The following is a 21573-nucleotide window of genomic DNA, read 5'->3' as shown; positions in this document are numbered from 1 at the left end:
CAGAGGACGCTGAGTGGACGGAGGAGGATGGATGGCTGCAGGTGTGCGTAGGAAGATATGCAAGGAAATTAAGATATGGGATATAGGATATAGGATATAGGATATAGGATATGGGATATGGGATGGGAGAGAGGGAAGAACTGATTGATGCTCGCACTCGAATGTTTCAGGCAGGTTTGGTTGGTTTGGTTGGTTTGGTAGCTTTGGTAGCTTTGGTACAATACATAGGCTGCATCAGCTGTAGGATGTGAGTAGGTATGTAGGGTGAATACATAGGGTAAATAGGGTCAAGTAGGGTGAGTACCGTGAGTATGTATGTACATACCCAAGTAAGTAGTAAGTTTTTCGTGTTTGAACGCGTGGTGTTGGTGTAAATGGGAGAAAATGGGGAAACAGATCCAATCAGAAGAATCCAGCCAGAAGAATCCAATCAGAAGAAAGGGGGCAGCTCTAAGGAGTCTAGGTACCATAATTCCATGCAGGTTTTTGAGGTTTGGAGGTGGATCGGTGCAAGGGCTGAACTGGATTTAACTGGATCGGGGTCAAGTAATGCAGGGAATTCGAAGTAATGTCTCTCATTCTGCTCATTCTCTTATGCAAATCCCCTAGTTTCCATCTCTGATTTGCTAGATTCACTCGAGACCGTCTCACACCTTGGGACACTACCTCCCCTACCTCCCCTACCTCCCTCCCCTACCAGCCTACCAACCTACCAACCTAACCTACCTACTACTACCCGAAAGTGATTTGAATCTGCGACCGTGCGACTGTGCGACTGTGCGACTAAAAAAGAGCCAATAGTCGCGTTCAGATTCCAGCCAAGATTGGTTTCTAAAAGGAGTGTTAACCGAACGAACCACAAGAAGCATCAAGAGATCGCGCCTTGTTGTGGGACTTGGCGACTTGGCGACTTGAATTGTGTTCCCACGCGCAAACCCGACGCAGGGGTCCGCGCTTTTCGCGTCCATAAAGGGACTTGGCCTTCCCCTCCGCTCCATCTTCCATCGTCATCGCGCCGCGCGGGAATGTCAGGAACCATTTGCCAGCAGGCATGCACTTAATTCCAAGACAAGGCGTTTGTCCTTAACGTAAGGCCAGGAAAGCTCTTTTTATCCCAATTCCCCAACCACGTCGCTCGGGGCGCTCATCCGGTCGACAGTCGGTGACTTGCTTGCATAAATTATGTCGACTTATTATTGAACGCCGAGTAAATCAAGTGCGCGGATGAACAAGCGTTATCCAACCCAATTATCCATTGTAAATGTCCATCAGCTATAGGGCTAGCGACAAGTTCTAGACTGAGGTCAAGTTAGACTTTGACAGGAGTGTGACGATCTCACTGGAGGCAATGCTCTTTGGGGAAATGCCGCTGTCTGACATGCTTGCTTTCCTTGATGCCGCCACCGTGAACAAGATAGATAACCAATAGAGCATATACGCATGGCATCAATTGTAGTGCATTGAGAACCAAAAGGCGACAGGTCGCATATAACACGGCCGCCCTTTACCCTATTAGAGGACGGGGCTCTGTAGTGGATGATATCAGCCCTGGAGAATGCCTTGTGGGTTTTGGGCTAAGGTCCATTCCTCCCCTTCAGCCAGTCATTCAAGGGTATTTGACCGAACTTGGTCGTCCCTCGGACCCAGAGAGGTCCGCAACGGGGTCACAAGGACGCGCCTGTGGTCTGTCAGAAGTGGCAGCGATGTCTCCGTGATTGGTTAATATACAGTTAAGGGGAGCCCTTAAGTCTTTTTTCCATTCGCCGTGGGGAGCTTATTAAGTAGCTCCCTCCCTCTTCTCACACGGATGGACCGTCATATGGGGCAAGCTATCCTCAGTTGACGAGAGAGAACCCGAGTTCTCTCCTGACCATAGCCTTGGTCGGGCTTCTACGATATTCACGTCCAATCCATCTAGCCACTCGGCAGTAACCATTCTAGGTGGCTCTAATAAGGTACAGACATCCCGGGACTTTCTCTATATCAAACACGCAGGTCTAGAAGTTGGCCTAGAGTCCCGTCCTATTGCGGCCATAGAGTGATAACTCAAAGGTTCTTCTTTTGTTATCGTGGGGGTGTAACCTAAAAAGGAAGCCGAGTTAAAGGGTCGATATTGCCCTGGTTCTGATCAATAAGGAGTGAGAGTAACTTGAATTAGGCCTCTTAAGAGTGGCACAATGTATAGATTATCTATTTATATCTTGGGAAGTGTAATTATTAGCCCACCCATATTAAGTTCCAACGGGCACCAACCCACAGCCTGGAGGCGGAGCAGCCCTAGATTTTTATTGTACCACTCCATCGGTAACTACTAGGCTATGGCATGCTGGCCGAGACTATTCAGTCTTTAGAAGAGGGTACTATATAACTATTTTTCGACCGAATCTACCTCGACATATGTTTTACCTACATAAGTCTTCGATTCGTTTTTAGTCGGCCTAGAAGAACAAACTTACAAAGTCGGTGCCGAATTTCGTTTAGCTGTACGGTGTAGATAATAATAAACTTTCCAACTTTACCTAATAACAGGTAGTTCGGTAATGTAGTATGTGTGTAGTATGTGTTGGTCTACATACAATTTGTATCTTTCAGACCCACCCCTACCTAGCCCTATAGAGTGGTGTATAGAAAGAAAATTTTCAAGTCACCACTGTGAGACATTTCTGCCTAATGATTATTGAACTTGTATCACGTTCAGCAACGGCTGTCCCAAGTCAGTAGACAAGTGACCAGCAAAAGATTTGTAGTATTTCATAATAACCACAACCGGAAATATGGGATAAGAAAGTCATAAACCAATCCCTTTCTACCACATGTCATGCTGAACAGGAAAAAGCGCCGCACGACTTGCAGCAACTATTGGCTGTTAGTTCAGAGTGGTGAGAAATTCGTTTTTCTTAGTCCTTTCCCGGCTCTTTGAGAGATATCTCATTAGCACAATCGTATATCGACTGTACGCCAAGGACAGCACTATCTCATATAATTAGACATAAAATAGGTTGAGTACCAATAACTATCTACAATCATTCCGATCTGACATGGGGGCTGAGAAAAGATGGAATCTATGGTATCCTGTGACCTCGAGTTATACTAACAAGCCCGTATCATCCCGCGGCACCCGAGCATGAGACCGAGATCAATCCGTACTGTGGGCTTTTCCAAGGCGTACGAGGGGACTTAGATCTCAGAAGTTGGGGCAGATCAGGTTCAACTGCTCTTCAAGCTACCTGATGAAAAATATCGATTTAGTAATTGTAAATATTCCGGATCTGGTTTGATTCTAGCTAGCGACTTCTTGTGGCAAATTGCCTGACATATAATGTTCCTAAAACTATTGCAAGACCCAGCTGAGTCCACTATAGTCCAAGAACTCATCTATAGCTATATGGTTTTGCTATTATTGTCGAGTATAGAGGAAATGATAATATTATTAACGTAGACCAAATAATAAGTATGGTATGAGTTGTAGTCTCCCTGTTACGTGAGCATTGACCGCTCGAGGAACTCTTGTCAGGCTCCCGTTGATCCACCAATTAACGTCAGAGCCAAAATATGCTTTGATCCCACCCGCACCAGCTCAGGCAGTGTTTTGTAGATAGGTATTCATGTTGGAAATCTTCGTGTTGCTAATTCTTGTTAAAGGTGTCTTTTGTGAAGTGTTAGACTAAGCTTTGCAATAAACCAAATTTCGATATGTTAATTTCTCCAGGGCAAGATAGTATAATTGTAAAGTAGGAAGTTACACTAGGTATTCTTAACTCTATCATGAGTATATGTACGTAATTAATCCTAGATATAAAAAACCTGGTAAGAGGTCATTCAACAAGTGGTATCTAGCCTGACTTTGACAAAAGTTTGCACACACGGTATTTAATTCGTCTTATAATGAATAGAGCATATAACCGATCATATGCACAGGTAGAGACTCGTCGTACCGCTAATTAAACCGTTTTTATAGGATCTAGGGATATGGACCGGTGAGACATGAGTTAGTTCCGGGAAGATGTATCTGATTCACTAGTCTTAGAGTTTTACTCAAAAGGCATAAGACAAGAAGGCCCTTCGTTGCAAGGTGCATATTATGTCTATCTCTAGCTCATATTGAGTAGTTGTTGTAACATTAATACTCCAATGCTTCAGTATAGTAACGGGTTGAATCGGTTTATTCAATTATAATCCGAAGTACGTTGCTTCGTGCGCGGGATATTGGTATCTCTAAAAATCTTTATAATATACATTAATAATATTTCACGTTGTGAATGTTCCTGGTATCTTCATCTCAATGGCCGAGTCTGCTTCTGAACCCCTCGACGGCGGTAGAGGGCGGGAAAAGTTCGATGGTATACGTTGCAATGTCGGCTGCTTAACATCATCATAAGTTGTCTGCACGCTTCTCGACACCACAACCGGCTCTGGTGGTCTGATTACGTCTTGGTCCTTATCGGTAGCAGGTCTCATAGCAGGTGAGTAGTTGGGGTTTTTGATGACCCTAATTGCTTGTCGGATAGCAACTTCCGGCTGCGAGGCGTATCTAACTGTTGAAAGTCGAGAGCGATTTGCACTGCTCGTGATACTGGTGCTCGGTGTTGCACGATGTCCTTTACTAGTCTCACGGGAACTTTTCGATAGCGACCATGAATGGGATGCGCGATCAGACGTGGAAGAGTAAGTAGAGCGGTCCGCGCTGGAAGTATCTGCACATGTCTTGATTGTTCTTGGTACTTCGGCTTGTTTAGTAATGTCGTTCCATTCGGTTCGCCATGCACCAGGGTGATATACTGGCTGAGGAGGAGATTTTGAAAGTTTTTGTGGAACCTTCAGCCCGCGCGGAGCAGACGATAGAGGCATATTACCCAAGCCCGTACGGGTGGTATAGGTTGTCCCGATGGGAGAATTTGCCATAAGCTCAAGATCTGCCCTGTCGTTAGGTATGTCTCCGGTTCTTATAGTGAGTTGGCTTGCAATTTTTCTAGCAGTTCCGATTGCATTAGGATTGCCGAGTTGGAAGATTTCCTCCGAAGGCACCGTAGCTATAGAAGCACTACTACTCTCTTTCCTCTGTAACGAAGCCCTGCGAGAAACACTAAGATCTGCGGTTAGATCACTAGGACACTGGCTGGCACGACCGTTCAAAAATGAGTTTTTGGATACCCCCTTTGTTGCGAAAGGGGTTGGATTGCTTTCAATGCTGGCCGATATAACAAAAGATGACGGTCTGCAATTTGCATTAGTTATATCTTTAGAGAATCCACGAGGGAGCCCTTACATTGCTATGACACATATTACCAAGTTCAAGTAAGGTGCTATTCTGGTAAGACCGTCTGAAGGGACTGGCTTTGCGACCATGACGGCTGTTGCGACTAAAGCAGCTATCCATATGGCAATAGAAAGCCTTGCAATAAGAAGTGCGCTGGCATGAAGATAATGCCCATAGATTTGGGGCGGTCCGGATCCCTTTCTCTTATAATTCTTCCTGGCTCCTCTGATATGAAGGCATATATACAGTAGAGCTATTGCGGACGCGAATAATACCAGGTCTCGCGATATACATGTAAATTTAACCTCGGTCGGCTGTACCATAAGTACTATCGCAAGGGAAAGCCCCCCCGCAGACGAGAGGAAGAGGAATATAATAGCGGCAAGAACAAAGGAAGGTCGCTTTTTCTGTTTCTGGTCCTGGTTATACTGCTCAAGAGACTTGTAGAGTAATCCTGCATGGTTGTCGCTGAAAGAGGAAGCTTGCTCTTCATCTCTGTGCTTAAGCGCCATGGGGTTATCGTTGGGATGTTAGTAGGGCCAGCCGACTGTTATATTCCAAAGTTGACAAGTAATAAGTAGTGAAGAAAAGGGAAGATACCCGGCTGTATTTGAATACCATAACTTCTACGGAAAGAAAGTCGTAACAAAACGAGAAACAATCTAAATGCATAAAGATAATATAATGTATTCATGTGAAGAAAATCCAAGAGGCGGGAAAAGACTGCGAATGGCTGATCCAGGCCATTTTGTGGAATGAAGAAAAACGCAAGTACGCTTGCAGTGGCGGCGTTGATGGTGAAGAATGAAGCATGTTGGCCTTGATCTTTTTTTGAGCTTATAGAAACAACTTATACATACACTTACCTTATGTAGCTAGGAAACTACATGTACCTACCCCTAGCTGTCCCAGCTTGTCATTAGTACTTGACTTTAAACATGTCCGGAGTTGAAGAATCACGGATTAGGCCGCGTCCATAAGGGGAAGTGCAACGTCGTAAACTGTTATGTACCTACCTACCTCTTAATGTCGGGTAGGACTGTTACGGAAGTCTAAAAGTTGCAATTATGGTAGGCTGACGGTACATTCCAGGTGCTGGCTTATTAAATAAGCAGCGCTAAAAGCCCCTGTAAAACAAGGGGCCAACTTAGACCAGCAAAACGGTTGCATTGAGCCTCAAGAAACCGTGGCTTATGCAACACTTCCAGTCTCAAATTCCACCATTAGCTTGACACTACGCCTTAATTAACCGAGGTCGAAGAATCCGGGGGACTTGGTGGCTATATGGGAAAGAAACGAATATGGAGTATTGTAAGTTTATTCTCATTGGCTAGGTAGGTTGACTGCTCTGGAATGCCAAAGCTCTGGTGGTGTACATAAATATAATATCATAATCACAAGATCCTTAAACGCCTAACCTAGAGTAATGCTTCATTTCATACCCAAGAAACGACCACCGTTTTGTCTACTCCAAGCATCGAGGCTTCGAAACGACCCGATAAACTATCCCACGACTGAATCATCAGCTATCGCTATTGCAAACTCCGTGTAATACCCAAGCACAAATAAACTCGTCCAGTAACGAGCTAACGCAGCATATATGATAGATCGGGTAGGTTTTGTACAATACTCTTAACAACGTTCTCCTGGTCTCGCTTGTCTGTCTTATGCTCAATCGGACCAAGCACAGCTTTCAAGGGGGCTCTAGGCTTTTTGACCTCGTTCATGCTCGCCTGAGTGGTACTCCTGTCGTGGGAATCTAAACTAAACCTTGACTTCGAAATTGGAGAATGCACCAAAGCTGGCGTTGATCCCAATGCTGGCGATTCGAAAACCGAGAAATCGGCAAAGGGCCAAGTATCTTGTCTCGACGATTTTGGCGTCTGTGTGGAAACACCTTCGAATGTAGAGAAATCTGCGGTAGGCCATGGGTCTATTTTTGGTGTTTTCACAGTCAAGGATGCTGGCCGATTAGAAATTTGTACTGGAGGCGGGGTATTTTTGGGTGTCGAAATAGAAGGTTTGGACATTGAACTGCTGCTTTGGGCCATTGATATACCCCTTGTGTCGATCGTAGGTGTGTTAGCGGCACTGTTAGCTGAAGTCAAGGGAGCGCTATTCGTGTTGCTTGTCGACTGTATCATAAGAGTGGAGCCATGATGAGATTCTATCCGAGGCGACGACACCATTTCGCCCCAGTCATCTTCTTCATTCTCCTCATTAGCCTCGCCTTGATTTAGCTGTACTGGCGTTTGAATCACGGTATGGATTGTAGTCTCAGCTACAGCGGTCGCTGATATGGTCCGGTGTGTAGAGCTTACGTGGTCACCACCGTTGTTGTTGGCGATTGAATACGTAATAGGAGGCGACTTAGTATTTGAGCTCCAGTTGAAACCGGGAATGGAAGCTGGTCGAGATTTGGAGGTCATATCGGGGGGCTTGATCGGACTTTTTATTGATATCGCTTTAGAATGAGAACTCGCTGAATGCGTCGGCTGTTCCAAGCTGTGATTTACTGCCGGCAGCGAAGTATTTCGCGAGTGCGTGGTAGACACCTTGCGGGAAAATACTTTACCTAGGTCGACAGGTGCCGCAGAAGAATCCCAGTTAAAGACACTTGCCCGTATACCAGCCCCAAGTGTAACCCGTCCAGATATCGAATCTTCCTCCATCCATCCTCTAACGATTTTTATGACATCGCCGTGCAGACGGGATGTCGGCCATTCTACTCTGTGGTAATTATCATCATCTCCTAAGTCATGCTTACGCATCGACCCATACCGGGAGACACGGTACCAAGTTTTACGCTCTGATATTGTCGTGAAGCTATCCCTAATGATTTGATCTGGGACATCGCTGCTCTCTCTTGCATTCCCATCCTCTAAACCCTGGGCAAGGTCTGGAAAGAGCTTATCAACCAATTGGAAGTCAACATCGAACTGTATAGGGCCGAACTTTTCAATAAGCTGCTGAACCGGTACAGAGACAGTTGTTGCTGATGCGGTATCGCGCTCCAAGGGCTCACTGATGTGGTCCTTGGTAGAGGTGTCTTCGGACTGAGGTGTGGGCGTATATAATCTTTTGGGAGCAGCCAGTGGAGTGTTTGGATCGAAAGCTGGTTCGCCATCTTCACTCCGCACGTTTTCAAAGTCGCCAAAATCAGTATCTTCGTCCATGTTTCTGATATGACTTGGTGATCTCGACCTCTTTCGATTCTCTCCATTTGGTGGTTCAAGTCGTGTTGATGCAGATGGCTCTTCTGTAGGAATTTTGGCCAAGCAATCATACATTCCTACAAGCTCCTGGACCTTGCCTGAAAATTTCCTAGAGCTATTCTTAAGGCGTGACCTAGCATCTTCGTCTATGGACGTAATCGGAGAGTCCTGATGGTCCAACCCATCAGAGCTATTGAGCGAGATTGGAGATGGTGGTCTGGATAGAGCATCCTGAATGTCGATTTTAGGAGCTGAATCAAACCCCTGGTCTTGACGTTTTTGGGTGTCTGACGACGGTGATGGTAATTCCCATACTTGTAATCCTTCAGCTGGAGTCTGTTCACTTTCCTCCTTTAGTTTGGTATTATCCTCCCTTGTTTCTTGGATATCTACGGTATCCTGCTTTGGTACTGCCAGCGCGGAGGTATTGCTCAACTCATGCTGAGAATCTACGTTGCTGATCCCTAGTGCGTTCAAAGGCGTTAAAGAGTCGTCCTTCCTATCGTGTAGCGATACTTCGGTCGCCCATGGATCTGGCGAGTGATGACGGTACACGGAAGAAGTTCGAGATCGCGGGAGTGGTCTTAGCCCTGGAGATGTCGCGGCGCTGCTCGGTAATGTAACCGAACTCCTTTTCCCGAATTCGTCTGGCCTCGGACTTGACTGGGAAATCAGCGAAGATGGCTCTGCCCATACTCCCCAATCTACAGCGTTTGCTGCAACATCGGCCTGCTCTGTACCAGTCCAATCGCCGAGTCCACCTTCAGTCGTCCATGGAGAATGGCTTTGGAAGTTTGATGCGCTACCGAAGAAGGCTCTTGGGGGTGGACTTAGTAGATTTTTCGGAGGTGATGATGTCGGAGGGTCATTCTTGGCTGTTGTTTCTGGTAGTGCCCAAGGCGAGCCCCAGGGATCGTCCATGATTGCTCAAGGTGATGGTCATCGTTGGTTGCGAATGGGGTGATTTTCGGTGATGAAGCTAAAGCTACACTTATAGATTATATGCGGATGCAACAATGAAGCTGGAGAGCACAAACTGTGCAATGAGGCATGTTGTTATCTACTTGACGTAAAAAGTTGGTTGCGAAATAAGTTGCCAAGATTATTCGTGCTGCGCTTAGTGTAGTCGAGCGCGATTGTCGACGTCTTGTCGACCACTAATGAGAAAACGCGAGACAGATTTAGGGGTCGAGTTTGCACATGGAACGGGGATCAGGGGGGATTAATCATTCTTAGCTCGGAACAGCTGGGAATCGAAGGAATGTACCTAGGTATCTAAGGAGGTACCTCATATGGACCTATCTGCTTATTAGCCACGTTACTAAGGAATACTACAGCCACTGTGGCTCAACTAAGGTTAATATGGATGGATGGAAGGTTAGGTAAGGTTGGAAAAGAGCATTGATCTATTTTAAGCCATGTACATAGGTACCTATTTCGTCATTTCCAGTTGTGGTGGGGTTACCTATGGCGGGGCAGTGGGAAGTTGGTATGAAACTGCTACTTAACGTTTGTACCTGCTGCTGATAAATGCGATGCCGGCAGAGGCCGAATGTTCTAACTTTTAGGTAGCGTAGGTACATCCTTACATATTTGTATGAAGAAATGAATATGTAGAATGAAGCCCTTTCAACCACCTTGAAATGCTTTCTCATTTCCGGAACTTGCCTTTAATCTGTTAACTACCTTTTATTCAATGCTTCTTCTTTAGGTTTACCCACCCCTAGTTCTAGAAATGTCACTCGCAAAAGTTAAGCATATTCTCCTGGTATGTACATCGCAGATCAAAAACCCTCATGCTAAATGATGATGCGCTCTAATGTGTAAATTTATAGGTCCTCTCTGGCAAGGGAGGTGTAGGGAAATCGTCTGTGACCACTCAGCTTGCATTATCCCTTTCGCTCTCTGGGCATTCTGTCGGAGTTCTTGATGTCGATCTTACTGGGCCTTCGATGCCGCGCATGTTTAACATAGAAGATGCGAAAGTTACCCAAGCGCCGGGAGGGTGGCTTCCCGTGACCGTCCATCCTGCGAACCCCGAGACCGATATAGGCGAACTGAGATGCATGAGCCTTGGCTTCTTATTGCATGGAAGAGGCGACGCGGTTGTATGGCGAGGTCCCAAGAAAACTGCCATGGTCCGACAGTTCCTCTCAGATGTATTGTGGGGAGAACTTGATTTCCTGCTCATCGATACACCCCCAGGGACGTCTGATGAGCATATATCACTTGCCGAAACACTGCTGAAAGATGCATTACCTGGTCAGGTTGCCGGTGCGGTAGTGGTGACTACACCCCAAGCAGTTGCTACGGCGGACGTCAGAAAGGAGTTAAATTTCTGCGCAAAAACAGGCATATCGGTCATTGGCGTTATTGAAAATATGGTCGGGTTCGTATGTCCAAACTGCGCCGAATGCACCAACATTTTTGGAAAAGGAGGGGGCCAAATCATGGCGGACGACTTCAACGTGCGCTTTTTAGGAGGTGTCCCTATAGACCCTCAGTTTGTTATGTTAATCGAAACGGGAAGACGACCACGATATCCTAAAGGCACCGTTATCGACGGGCAAGACTTCTCTGAGACGCATCAAAATGGGGATACAGACACATCGGCTGCAGAAACGAGAGAAGCCGGCCTGCTTGCTGAGAAATACCTGGAGTGTTCCCTTGAGCCTATCTTCAAGAAGATCACGCAAGATATCGTCACAGCTATCGGATGATGTCGGACAGATTGTTATCAGCCTAAGTTCTCTCATCTATCTAGAATCTTACATCGACATGACCAAAGGGAGCATATATATTACGATCTGATACAGGTGCCCAGGCCTGCAGAAGCCAACGGTCTGGTTTTTTAGTGGTTGGGCAGCTATCGCTACAACTAAATTCTGTGGCTGCGACTATCGCTATCAATCATATTCCGCATGCTTGTGGAGAAGCAAGTTTCTGCGACGCTGTGATTAAATGCCGACCTATAACGATCTGTATCTCGCAGGCCGGTCAGGGGCGTGACATCCGTCATCGTTGTACCGATAGGGCTATCTAGGAAAAAAGAAAAGAGAAAAAAGATTTTTTTTTTATTCAAGTGACCTGCATTCTCCAAATCCCGCGGCTGTGGAAACTTTCCTCGGACTGTGACCATTTTACCAATACCTGTCATTTATGCAGAGTTACGATTCGAGTTCTTTTGTTCGTGTGTAACAAAATTTAAGTTAGCAACCAGGAAATGAATGGTGGTGGTGGCAATGCGCAATGCTACGTTCGCACTCGTAGGCACGAAATAAAGACAGGAATCGATTTGACAATTCGATTCTTTTTTTTTTTTTTTTTTTTTTTTGTGTCGCATCTTGATATTTGACAGATTTCCATGATAGGTAGTACAATGCATACATAACCATACCATAGGTACCTTAGGTACATACCCTAACCGTGTCCGTCCACTGGTCCTCCCCTACGCTCCGCCTTACATCCCGTCAGATGGCCCCCATCCCGGTCCCGTCCAGTAGGCGTTTAGTAGGCTACAAAAGTATCCTCACCGCACTGCAGTAGTTCCCCACTTTGGGCATGGTAGTGACCTCACACCTACCCAATTGTTGCAAAATCAGGTACATACCCTATAGCTGGTACCACATGTACACATGGCCGTCCTTGCCGCCTACAACGTTGAACTAACTTTTCGCTTCTAAAGTTTGAAAATTTCCATTTTTTTTTTTTTTTAGGATCGGAGCCAAGAGGTACCTTGCACATGCCTTTAGCTGCAGTACATTTTCAAGGTACCTTGAAAATCTCTTTCACCGATAGATTCCAAACCTTCGCACTAAAACTTTCTCTTTACCCCCCCGAATTTGGATTTGTCGAGTAGACAATTCAACTATCCTACTTAAACATCAACAATTCCTTTTTTTACTCCCTGGTTGTTCTCAGCCCCAAATTGCCAAAAGCGTATTACAAATACCGCCACCCGGTTCCCTCTATCGAAGAGGTAGAATCACATATTTGGTCACAACTATCAACTTGCTTCTTGTTGCCTACGACTCGCGCTCGGATCGCCGCCGGCGTCACACGACACACGATACAATCAATTGGAGATATTTCGTTGCAGGACTTGGCGATAATAGTCAATGTCAAAGAAAATCAAACCCCTTCGTACTTTAACAACGTAATACTCGGCATCCATAGCCTACCTCTGGAGAGAACACTACTTGTCTGATAAGGCCTGGAATTCCATGAGCCCAGCAGATTTACTTCGCTTCCTCTCTAAGCCTGCAAAGTATAATTCCCTAACAATTCTAAGTATAGATTCATATGGGCTCTAGTTAATCATCTGTCTCTCCTACAGGCCCAGATAACACTAGCTTCGAAAGCATTCGACTAGAACTTGCCAACTTTATTTGTCGTCCGTTCTTCTATTTTTACCCTATCTGCAGATACCCTCGTCTGCTAGGTCCGATACTCCCCCATAGGTATCGGTTTCTGTCAGAACGAGGCTTTAAACAAGGCGTCACCATTCCTTGGTCTAAGGTCTTCTTTCTCCCCCTCCGAGCTCGACCACCCTAACGTCCTCTTCGTGAGACGTTAAAAAAATACCTGCCATTGTAGCTGGCTCCGCCAGCATTCACAGTTTCTCATTAACCTGTGGGCCTACTCTCTCAAACGAACGCCGCAAGGTTCGTTTGGGCGGCAGTCAGTGCTCCGCGGTCGCTACAGTACCTTACCTGCAGCAAACACCCCGATATTAGAACGATAAGCCGGCTCCTTTGAATCGTCTCGGCTGCTCGCCTCTAGGGTACCCGTACGGAGATGATCAACTTCGAGATCCCCACCAACTATACATTTTCGCCATCTGAGGGCACGCCCCATTTGACAATCAATCACAATGTTGCTGCAGATATAGACTCCACCAATGCCTTTGAAGGTATGATTTTCCGACTTCGTTAGTAGATGAATGCTAATAGTGATTAGGCCCGGAAAAGTTGCTCGAGGTTTGGTTTGCCCCCAATCCGAAATCTCTCCCGCCTGGAGTCAAGGAGAATGGCCTGAAGTCGGTCGCCAGTGAGACCTGGGTCGGAATGCTCGACATGGTTAATTGCAAGATCCTCTCGGTTCTCGAGGCAGAGCACATGGACGCCTACTTGCTCTCCGAGTCTAGCATGTTCGTGTTTCCCCACAAACTTATTCTTAAGACGTGCGGAACCACCACTCTTCTTCTTGGCCTTCACAGGCTCCTTCGAATCGCTGCCGAACATGCCGGATTCCCTTTCCATAATGCTACCTCGATGGACAACATCCATGCTGCCGCTACGCCTTATCGGGTGTTCTACTCGCGAAAGAACTTCCTATTCCCTCACAAGCAACAGGGACCCCATCGCAGCTGGAAGCAGGAAGTTAAGTATCTTGATGACATGTTTGAGGGAGGAAGCGCTTATATGGTTGGAAAAATGAATGGTGATCATTGGTACTTATATATCACCTCGCCATCGATGAGCTTGACGCCACCTCGTACGCCGGACGGTGAAAAGGTAGCTGCAAGTCCTACCAGCACGTTCAGGATTCCCACTGGTATGACTTCCGCCTTCAATGGTGGCCCGGAGGGCAATGACGAAACACTCGAGATTTTGATGACGGACCTTGATCCAGAGAACGCGAAGAAATTCTACCTAGAGCACGCGAGTGCGGTCGCGAGCACTAGGCTCTCTGAACAGGTTCAGGAAGCACGACAGATGGCCATTGACAGCTTTGGAGACCTATCTGGCAGTACCGCTACGCTTAAGACTACAAGCACGATCGAGAGCGTGTTCGACGACATGGTTGATGTGTTCAGCAACGGGAGCGACTCTGATCTGCATGATACGCATACCCCACTCTCTGAGCAAGCGGACGCCGAGTGCATGACTACGGAAGGCCACGCGCTTGGAACTGTGGTTTCGGACGCTTGTGGCCTTTCGGACGTATATCCCACTTCTAAATATCCGGATGCCCGTATCGATTCCTATCTCTTTACCCCATGCGGTTTCTCGGCCAATGGCATTATCCCAGCCCCTCAGAATCAGGAAATTGATGAGAATGCTAAGTCCACTCATTATTTCACTGTGCATGTGACGCCCGAGCCTATCTGCTCATTTGCTTCTTTCGAAACGAATGTTCCGGGTGGTCAAAACGGACGTGAAACCTCGGAAATTATTGACCATGTGGTTCGGATCTTCAAGCCTGGACGATTCAGCGTCACTCTTTTCGAGGCCAAGGCGGTCCATATGTACGACAGTGATGAAATCCCAACTGGGATCGGTCGCAGCAAGCGCATGGAGAAGATCCCAGGATACCGGCGCATCGATCGTATCGTCCACGATTTTGACGATTACGAACTTATCTTCCGGTTTTATGAGCGAGAAGATTGGGTTGGTGGAAGCGGTCCCCGCGTCGGGGAGGACATTTAAGGGCCAATTGGACTGTTGGCAACCCTTATGTCTTATCTTTTTCATTCTTGATCCGGTTTGCTTTTACATTTAATTATTGGGACTTCGGGAAAGTTAGCAGGCACGGTTGCGAAGGAAATTGAACAGCAATAGTCACTTTGGGTGGACGATTTCAGCATTTTGCTTCGACGTAGGGTTTCTTGTGTCAACCTATCTCGGGGTTACTCCAAGTCTAAACCTGGTACACTCATTCTTCACTGATCAATCAAGGCCTTAAATTGCCAATCCCTCGTTAAATTATGCCATGTGGTTGATAATCTACAGATGATATTAAATTGGGATGTAAACGAGGCATAGTAACTTCGGCAACTTATAAGATGGCCATTTCGAAGCCATATGTGTTACATCCTGCACGGCGAGCGCTAGAACATATACTTGTGCTAAACCGATCAGTCAATATATTCAGGGAAATCTAGGATAAAATACTATAAACCCCCTTTTCACCCGTATTTTGTTAGACCTAATAGTATCTTGCCAAGAAAGGGATTTTTACTAAATTTACCCACGTGAAGTTCATGTAACTAGCAATGAAACATATTCACCTTATAGAATCGTTATACGTTAAGACTATGGCGTACCAGAGGTATGTTGTACATTGCGGGCTTTAGCGGTGCTCGTCCTGCTTTTGCTTTGGAAGCTTTTAAACTATAGAGATTGTAACGTCTTGAGTTATCTGCATAAGCCAGAAGCACCCCTCCAGTATTGGACGCAGTTCTTACACGGCAGGAGTCTAGTGATATACGAGGCTTGTATCTCTGCTTTAACCTCAATTTCAACAAGGTCTTCAAGGGGTATTCCTATAAGACCTTTATCAACTTATTCACGGCTCATATATACCATGCCCATATTGCTGCAAGCGCACCTGAATAGCTTACATAGGTACGGCACCTGTTGCACGGGCATACCGTAGGGTGACGAGGGCCAACGGCTTCGTAGTTCTACTTCCTGACGATCGTCGTGTGGGAAATCCTTAGGGAGTATGATCGGCTAGGGCATATTCGAAGTGGAATTGTATCTTATATAACCTCAGTATGTCAGTATATCAATATGCCTACAGATGATCTATAATGCGAGTGCTTAGGTGGACTTGTTCTTCTCGAACTTTAGACACATTGATGCTGACGATTGAATGTATTCTATAGGAATGAGCGCTGCGGGTTCAACAGTTCTCACTCCACGTTTGGGCAATATACTATCTAGGATATTTTGGCAATAAAGCTAGAGAATACCGTCGATTGTTCATATTAATAACTCGCTTTCAAGATCGGAAGTCTAGATTTCCTGTACAATATAAACGTCTGGAACAGTCGGAAATATAATACAGTACATAAGCCCTAACTTGTACGATAGCTGTCGGTTCATATACAAATTCATTATAACATGTCTTACATCTGGATTTAATCAACCAATATATGGTACATATAAATCCGTTAAAACATTCATAATGGGTATATCTCGAAGCTGATTAAAATAACGAAGTAGAATGAATTTCTAATGTACAAGAGCGAGTGTAGAAAATCGACCTTGGGCTACCTGTAAAATGCTAATCACCTACGATCGATCCCGTCCTTGCAAAATCAAATGCACCGTTTCCGTATTGTCCGTCACCACTCTAAAATCGTTGAATGCATTCTTTTCTTACATGTCTTCCTGGAAGGCTGGAGCACCTGATGTAACATAAAGAAATATAAAGGGCGAATAATCAAACCCAAGTGATGCAGATCCGATTATGCCGCTCTTCCCAAAGCACGAGTTATATTATACAGTCTCATGTTGATCCCTAAATAGGATATCTTAGAGAGTTGATTGTGCTAAGAGCTGTTTAAGCCTCCAATGGTTTCGTTGGAATTTTCGTGCGATATACTCTCAACTAGGTAGTCGGTTGCTTGGTAGAGGACGGTGGTGTACAATGATGCGAAACTGTGGTCCTCATCTTGTAGATTATAATTTTGGAAGCCCTTCGCCTCGAGAAAGGCAGACATAAGCCTTTCTCCATTGTACGCCCAGTAATCTCGAAATTGGCAAACTGTAGACTCTATGGCGCCCGAAGGATAAGTTACGGCTGGCAAGTCTGCTCCGGGGAAAACGATTGTCCAGATGGATAGCCATTGCAGTTCCTCGGGCATCCGAGTGTCAGTAGGTTGAACTAGCTGCTGAAACTGTTGTATGGTTATGCCCTCGGGCGTCGACGCCTCCCGTGGGCCACACCTTCGGTGTCGAATATGACTATCGCAACGAGTCATTGTAGGGAAGGTTTTGCCGCACATTGGACAATAAGGCGGCAGCATATGGGCATTCCAGAGGTGCTGTTTGACACTTGCAATCCCTCGGAGGCTCAATCTCGTGAAACATGACATATGTTTCATTGGATCCCATCGGTAGAATGGACATGCAAACTGTCGTTTCAAAGGGAATTGGGTGTCTCTTGGTCTGGAGCCTCGAAAGTTACCGTCTCTCTGCTCCATGCCTAAGTTCCTCTGGATGAACGTCTCAGGCCGATTCTCTAGAACTGATTAGTTATAATTCCTTCGTGTAGATCGTCATTATACTAACTCTCAATATAGAACTCATTTAGAGCGGATAGTTTAAGCTCATCAACTACTCGTGCTAATGGGTGGTCGGGCTCTAGAACTAGGGACTCTTGTAATGTAGGTTCAAAAATGTCGACGTCGTTTTCATCAAGGTTATAGCTCTCTGGTGATGGGCTCGGATGGGAGGTGTTATAGAAGTGGCTCTTGTGGTAATGATCCATCATCAATGCGCGGGTGCTTTCAAATATATAAGTTTCTGCATACAACTAAGCTTGGTGAGTAGATACAAGAAGAAACGACTGAACTTCTAGGAGAAGGGTTTACGTATTTATCAAGATATCAATTGAATAGTCCCGCATCTTTAAACAGATTAATTCGAAGCCGCATCTAGGTATATCGAGAAATTTCAGCCTTTCCCTCAGTCGTGCTTCATATTTTACACATGGCTCAAGGATTATCAGTATTGATATTGGATTACAAGACCTATAAGAACTCTGCTGCCCCCAATCTAGCTTCAGCTTATATTAAGATGACACTTCTAATGTTGCCGTTTCTCAAAAGAAACCTGCATGTCTACGCTTACGTACGGTTATGACTGACGTCTTACGCTTAGAGGGTAAGGTTACGGCTTGCATATAGATGGCTAAATATAGAGGAATTAGTTGCATAATATGTGTGCGAGATATTTCTGCTCTGCATGCCTTATAGACTACCATAGCGGAAATATATGGCTATTTAGAATAATTCCGTATAAAAAAATAATTCTTTAAAATCTAAGGATAATTCCTTAAAATTTAAGGTTTTAATTGGCTGGAATAAGTGGACTAAAGTTATGTAACTTTTAAAAAGGCTTAAAAAGCTAAAAAGCTAGGATGCTGTCGCATATAATAAGTAATGACATTTTATGACATTACAAGTTACCTTTTGGTCAAGTAGATAATTTGACAGATGCTTAGGATTCAAACCTTAGGCTCCTAGCCCTACCATAAACATACCCCATTAATGCAGGAGTGTTTTAATTAAGCTAGTTGCCCTAATAGGTGGCTAGTCTACTAATGCTGAAAGAGTAGCCGTTTTTAAACTTTATTACCTACACTTTTATTTTTTTAATATTATTAACCAATTAAGATTTTAATTTCCGTACAAAAAAGGATATCCTGTATAAAAATCATTCCACTCCTTAAATATGATATTTCAAAACCACATTTTGCCGGTATGGTATGCATCTATTGGAATAGTAGATTATATTCTAATATCCTAAAGTATTATTATAGATATACTTCGTACTGAACCTCGGGAAGTTCATCCAATAAATGATTCCAATTGATAGTTTTACGCTAGTACGTAGTTAATATAAATATTTATCATCTTTGTTGTTATGACTTGTCGTAAGTACGAAGTATGTATATGCCTAATAATTAACTAATACTTTGCAGAAGCGATTGAAATTGAACCGCAATAATAAGAGCTATGGTTTCAAGTAACGCTCCAGGTTACAAGATTCCTTAGGTACAATACCTATTGTAAGTTTCAGCATCTCCCCCCCTCCCCCCCCCCCCCCAATACCGATATTTCAAGACGCCAACCCCGCATATTCAGCGCTAATTGTCAGGTCCTTTAGGTACATAATCACTACCTGACCAGGAGGGATCTTGCCAGCCAGGGTTGGTCAACACAACGTAAGGGACGATACCTCTATTTTCGTCTATAGGGGATAATTGGTTCTCAGGAGAGTTATAGACAGAATCCAGCGGGGCTATGGTTGGTTGAGGGAGCGACAATGATAAATTCGGATGGCCATTCGCATTGATAGATGACTGAGAAGGAGGAATAATGTCTCTCGGAATATAATCATTGCCTTGGTTGTGGTTGACATAGCCTTCCATCCGACGTGTGAAGTAAGGGGGAATACTAGCGAGCATGTTATACATGTGCCTGCAGGCCTCCTCTTGCATAGCTGGAGGAACTAGCGAGAGTAATGCCACACTATCGATATTGGGCTGGGCTTGGTATTCTTGGATTAGATATGACACGACAGTAATCTCGTCATCGAGATATGGGGACATAGGCTGCGGGATTCCTGGGAAAACGCAATTCCAAATTTCAAACCACTTTGCTGTGTCGTCACGAGCGTTTCCACCAGCTGTTTCTTTCATCCTCTTAACAGTATCAGTTGTCATCCCAGGAGGAATATTAAAGTCTCGAATTTCACAGTTGCCGTCCAGGATATGCTGATCACGGTTAGTGTGATTGGTGTCCCCCTCGAATATGTGCCCACACTGGGGACAATAAATTTCCTGTACATGTCGGCGAAGTAAATGCTGCCGCACATCGCCGACCCTGTGGAGATAATAATTGAGACACTGGAAATATGTCGAACTGTCATGGAGAAAGTAGGGACATGCATACCGCCGCTTACGCTCGCCCCGGCTCGAGGCAGATGCGATGGAACGACGCTTTTGGGGGTGCCGCTCCGGATGATCCCCGCCGCCCCTTTTATTGCGTTGTTTCCTGGGGTTTCCGCTGGAACCTGGAGGCGGGTATAAGTGGTCCTGTGAAATTTCACAGGAACCATTATTGGCTCCACGGCCGTCTCCTTCGCCTTGATCCAATTGAGGACTGTCCCAGAGATGTGGATGCAAAGCATGAGTAATGAGGATTGCATCTAAACACGGACCTTCAACGTGATGAGCAAGAGTCTGTATTACTTCCTCGATACTTGAATCCAAACAGGTGGATTTGCCCCGGATTTCAAGCTTTGGCACTACTGCAAGATCCCGAATGCAAACTTCATGGGTTTGGTTAGTGGGCATGCTAGCGGGCTTGCTAGCGGACCGTCTAGCTTCCTTGCTGATCTCTAAGTGGCACTTCATTCTCTCATTAAGCGCAAGTACCTAACATAATACATATTAGTATAACTACTATAACTTAGGAGATATAAACTGTCAACTGCCACATATAAAATCTTACGTACCTCGCCCCAATCTCCCAAGTTTACAACCCGCCCGTCTGTCGGGTCCATGAAGTGTGGCCCCGTTTCACATTGTGCTTTGCTTATTATTTCCATCTCCATTGTCGTCGACCTTCGGACTGTCCGATAAAGCAGGTGCTCGTATGTCGTGAAGCTTACAGTAGAAGTTCGGTGAGACTTCGCCAGGGTGAAAACTCAAATATAATGAAGAAGAAAAAAGTTTCCATTCGAGCATTCATCGTACCGACCGTCCTTCTTTAATCTCAATTGAGTACGCACATACGTGTGCTTCGCCATGGGCTCCGACACCAGTTTTCGGCACCGGTCTTCGACAGCAATGTGCGCTACACTTCCGCGTATGCAGGTGTTTTCTGACTTCTATTCTCACAAGCGATTTGCAGATCTAATGGTGCAATTTTGCTTCTATTACACAACTGTTCGTCTTCCAAGGCATTCTCCTGGGCTGCCTACTAGGTGTTGAGTTCCTCTATATTTAAATATAGAGCATAGCATGAAGCTACGCGTCTGTGCAAGTGAGCCTAATCGCGGCACTAGAGCACCTTTGCATGCAAGAAATCGCACCAAGCCCACATCTAATAACCATTACGAACCTCATATTTCGGTCAAGAACTAGTTGTAGGCCTATAGAAACCAAGTACAAACATAAAGGATAGATGTTATTAGGGTTTAAGCGCATCTTCTCGACCCTGAAGCTAGTTTGACTTGCCATACGTAATTCTAAGGGTGTATAAAGTGGGTAAGGCAGCCCCTGAATTGCCCGTATGAGCCTACGTTCGAATTCAGGGAATCCTTTACAGTTGTGTATCGTCAACCTAGATCTTCGGTGATGTGTCCAATAACTGAATCCCACGATAAATTTTAGAGTCATGAGGTGTCTATACGCTCCTGTGTGAAGAGTAGAAATGCAATATGGACCAACTCTTATGTCACATGGCATATTTGACACAGCAGTGCGCTTAGACAAACGTGTTGGTGAATTTTATGTTCTATTTTGGTCTTCACCTAGGTTAAGATGTCTTAAAAACTACATGTAATCAAAAAAATATTTAGTTACATGGTTTCATAGCTCAATGCTACAATACAAATCACTACAAGTCAAAGGTCTAAA

General features: G+C 45.2%; 6 protein-coding genes across 6 annotated transcripts; 2 read left to right on the top strand and 4 right to left on the bottom strand.

The window, feature by feature from the left end:
• Positions 1–4145: 4145 nt before the first annotated feature.
• Positions 4146–6198, bottom strand: F4813DRAFT_366575 (uncharacterized protein). Its single transcript, XM_049244053.1, has 2 exons — positions 5267–6198; positions 4146–5215 (listed from the first exon to the last, which is right to left on the bottom strand). Exons 1-2 carry the CDS (start codon positions 5767–5769, stop codon positions 4249–4251), a joined length of 1470 nt encoding a protein of 489 aa, XP_049097548.1. The 5' UTR covers positions 5770–6198; the 3' UTR covers positions 4146–4248.
• Positions 6199–6719: 521 nt separating this feature from the next.
• Positions 6720–9800, bottom strand: F4813DRAFT_156159 (uncharacterized protein). The gene has a single exon (XM_049239011.1). The coding sequence runs from the start codon at positions 9391–9393 to the stop codon at positions 6844–6846; it is 2550 nt and encodes an 849-aa protein (XP_049097547.1). The 5' UTR covers positions 9394–9800; the 3' UTR covers positions 6720–6843.
• Positions 9801–11271, top strand: F4813DRAFT_156160 (P-loop containing nucleoside triphosphate hydrolase protein). The gene is made up of 2 exons (XM_049239012.1): positions 9801–10240; positions 10308–11271. The coding sequence occupies exons 1-2, from the start codon at positions 10208–10210 to the stop codon at positions 11190–11192; spliced, it is 918 nt and encodes a 305-aa protein (XP_049097546.1). The 5' UTR covers positions 9801–10207; the 3' UTR covers positions 11193–11271.
• A 1627-nt stretch (positions 11272–12898) lies between these two features.
• On the top strand, positions 12899–15552 carry F4813DRAFT_366562 (S-adenosylmethionine decarboxylase). Its single transcript, XM_049244052.1, has 2 exons — positions 12899–13384; positions 13432–15552. Exons 1-2 carry the CDS (start codon positions 13270–13272, stop codon positions 14901–14903), a joined length of 1587 nt encoding a protein of 528 aa, XP_049097545.1. The 5' UTR covers positions 12899–13269; the 3' UTR covers positions 14904–15552.
• An 862-nt stretch (positions 15553–16414) lies between these two features.
• F4813DRAFT_156131 (uncharacterized protein) lies at positions 16415–18136 on the bottom strand. The gene is made up of 2 exons (XM_049239010.1): positions 17496–18136; positions 16415–17445 (listed from the first exon to the last, which is right to left on the bottom strand). The coding sequence occupies exons 1-2, from the start codon at positions 17695–17697 to the stop codon at positions 16754–16756; spliced, it is 894 nt and encodes a 297-aa protein (XP_049097544.1). The 5' UTR covers positions 17698–18136; the 3' UTR covers positions 16415–16753.
• An 878-nt stretch (positions 18137–19014) lies between these two features.
• Positions 19015–20454, bottom strand: F4813DRAFT_366552 (uncharacterized protein). The gene has a single exon (XM_049244051.1). The coding sequence runs from the start codon at positions 20344–20346 to the stop codon at positions 19075–19077; it is 1272 nt and encodes a 423-aa protein (XP_049097543.1). The 5' UTR covers positions 20347–20454; the 3' UTR covers positions 19015–19074.
• Positions 20455–21573: the final 1119 nt, after the last annotated feature.

Source organism: Daldinia decipiens (genome assembly GCF_022478715.1).
Source record: "Daldinia decipiens strain CBS 113046 unplaced genomic scaffold F4813scaffold_28, whole genome shotgun sequence".
In the NCBI taxonomy this organism is placed as follows: Eukaryota; Fungi; Ascomycota; class Sordariomycetes; order Xylariales; family Hypoxylaceae; genus Daldinia; species Daldinia decipiens.
Note: the sequence above shows the minus strand (reverse complement) of the source record. Positions and strands in the feature narration are given on the sequence as shown.

Excerpts from the sequence above, each read along its gene's own strand:
- F4813DRAFT_156159 (XM_049239011.1), bottom strand. The coding sequence starts at position 9,393 with ATGGACGATCCCTGGGGCTCGCCTTGGGCACTACCAGAAACAACAGCC.
- F4813DRAFT_366552 (XM_049244051.1), bottom strand. The coding sequence starts at position 20,346 with ATGAAGTGCCACTTAGAGATCAGCAAGGAAGCTAGACGGTCCGCTAGC.
- F4813DRAFT_366575 (XM_049244053.1), bottom strand. The coding sequence starts at position 5,769 with ATGGCGCTTAAGCACAGAGATGAAGAGCAAGCTTCCTCTTTCAGCGAC. Across the intron at positions 5,216-5,266 it reads GTAATATGTGTCATAGCAAT|ACCGTCATCTTTTGTTATAT; the intron begins GTAAGGGCTCCC and ends TGCAAATTGCAG.
- F4813DRAFT_366562 (XM_049244052.1), top strand. The coding sequence starts at position 13,270 with ATGATCAACTTCGAGATCCCCACCAACTATACATTTTCGCCATCTGAG. Across the intron at positions 13,385-13,431 it reads CTCCACCAATGCCTTTGAAG|GCCCGGAAAAGTTGCTCGAG; the intron begins GTATGATTTTCC and ends AATAGTGATTAG.
- F4813DRAFT_156160 (XM_049239012.1), top strand. The coding sequence starts at position 10,208 with ATGTCACTCGCAAAAGTTAAGCATATTCTCCTG. Across the intron at positions 10,241-10,307 it reads AAGTTAAGCATATTCTCCTG|GTCCTCTCTGGCAAGGGAGG; the intron begins GTATGTACATCG and ends GTAAATTTATAG.
- F4813DRAFT_156131 (XM_049239010.1), bottom strand. The coding sequence starts at position 17,697 with ATGATGGATCATTACCACAAGAGCCACTTCTATAACACCTCCCATCCG. Across the intron at positions 17,446-17,495 it reads AAATGAGTTCTATATTGAGA|AGAATCGGCCTGAGACGTTC; the intron begins GTTAGTATAATG and ends AATCAGTTCTAG.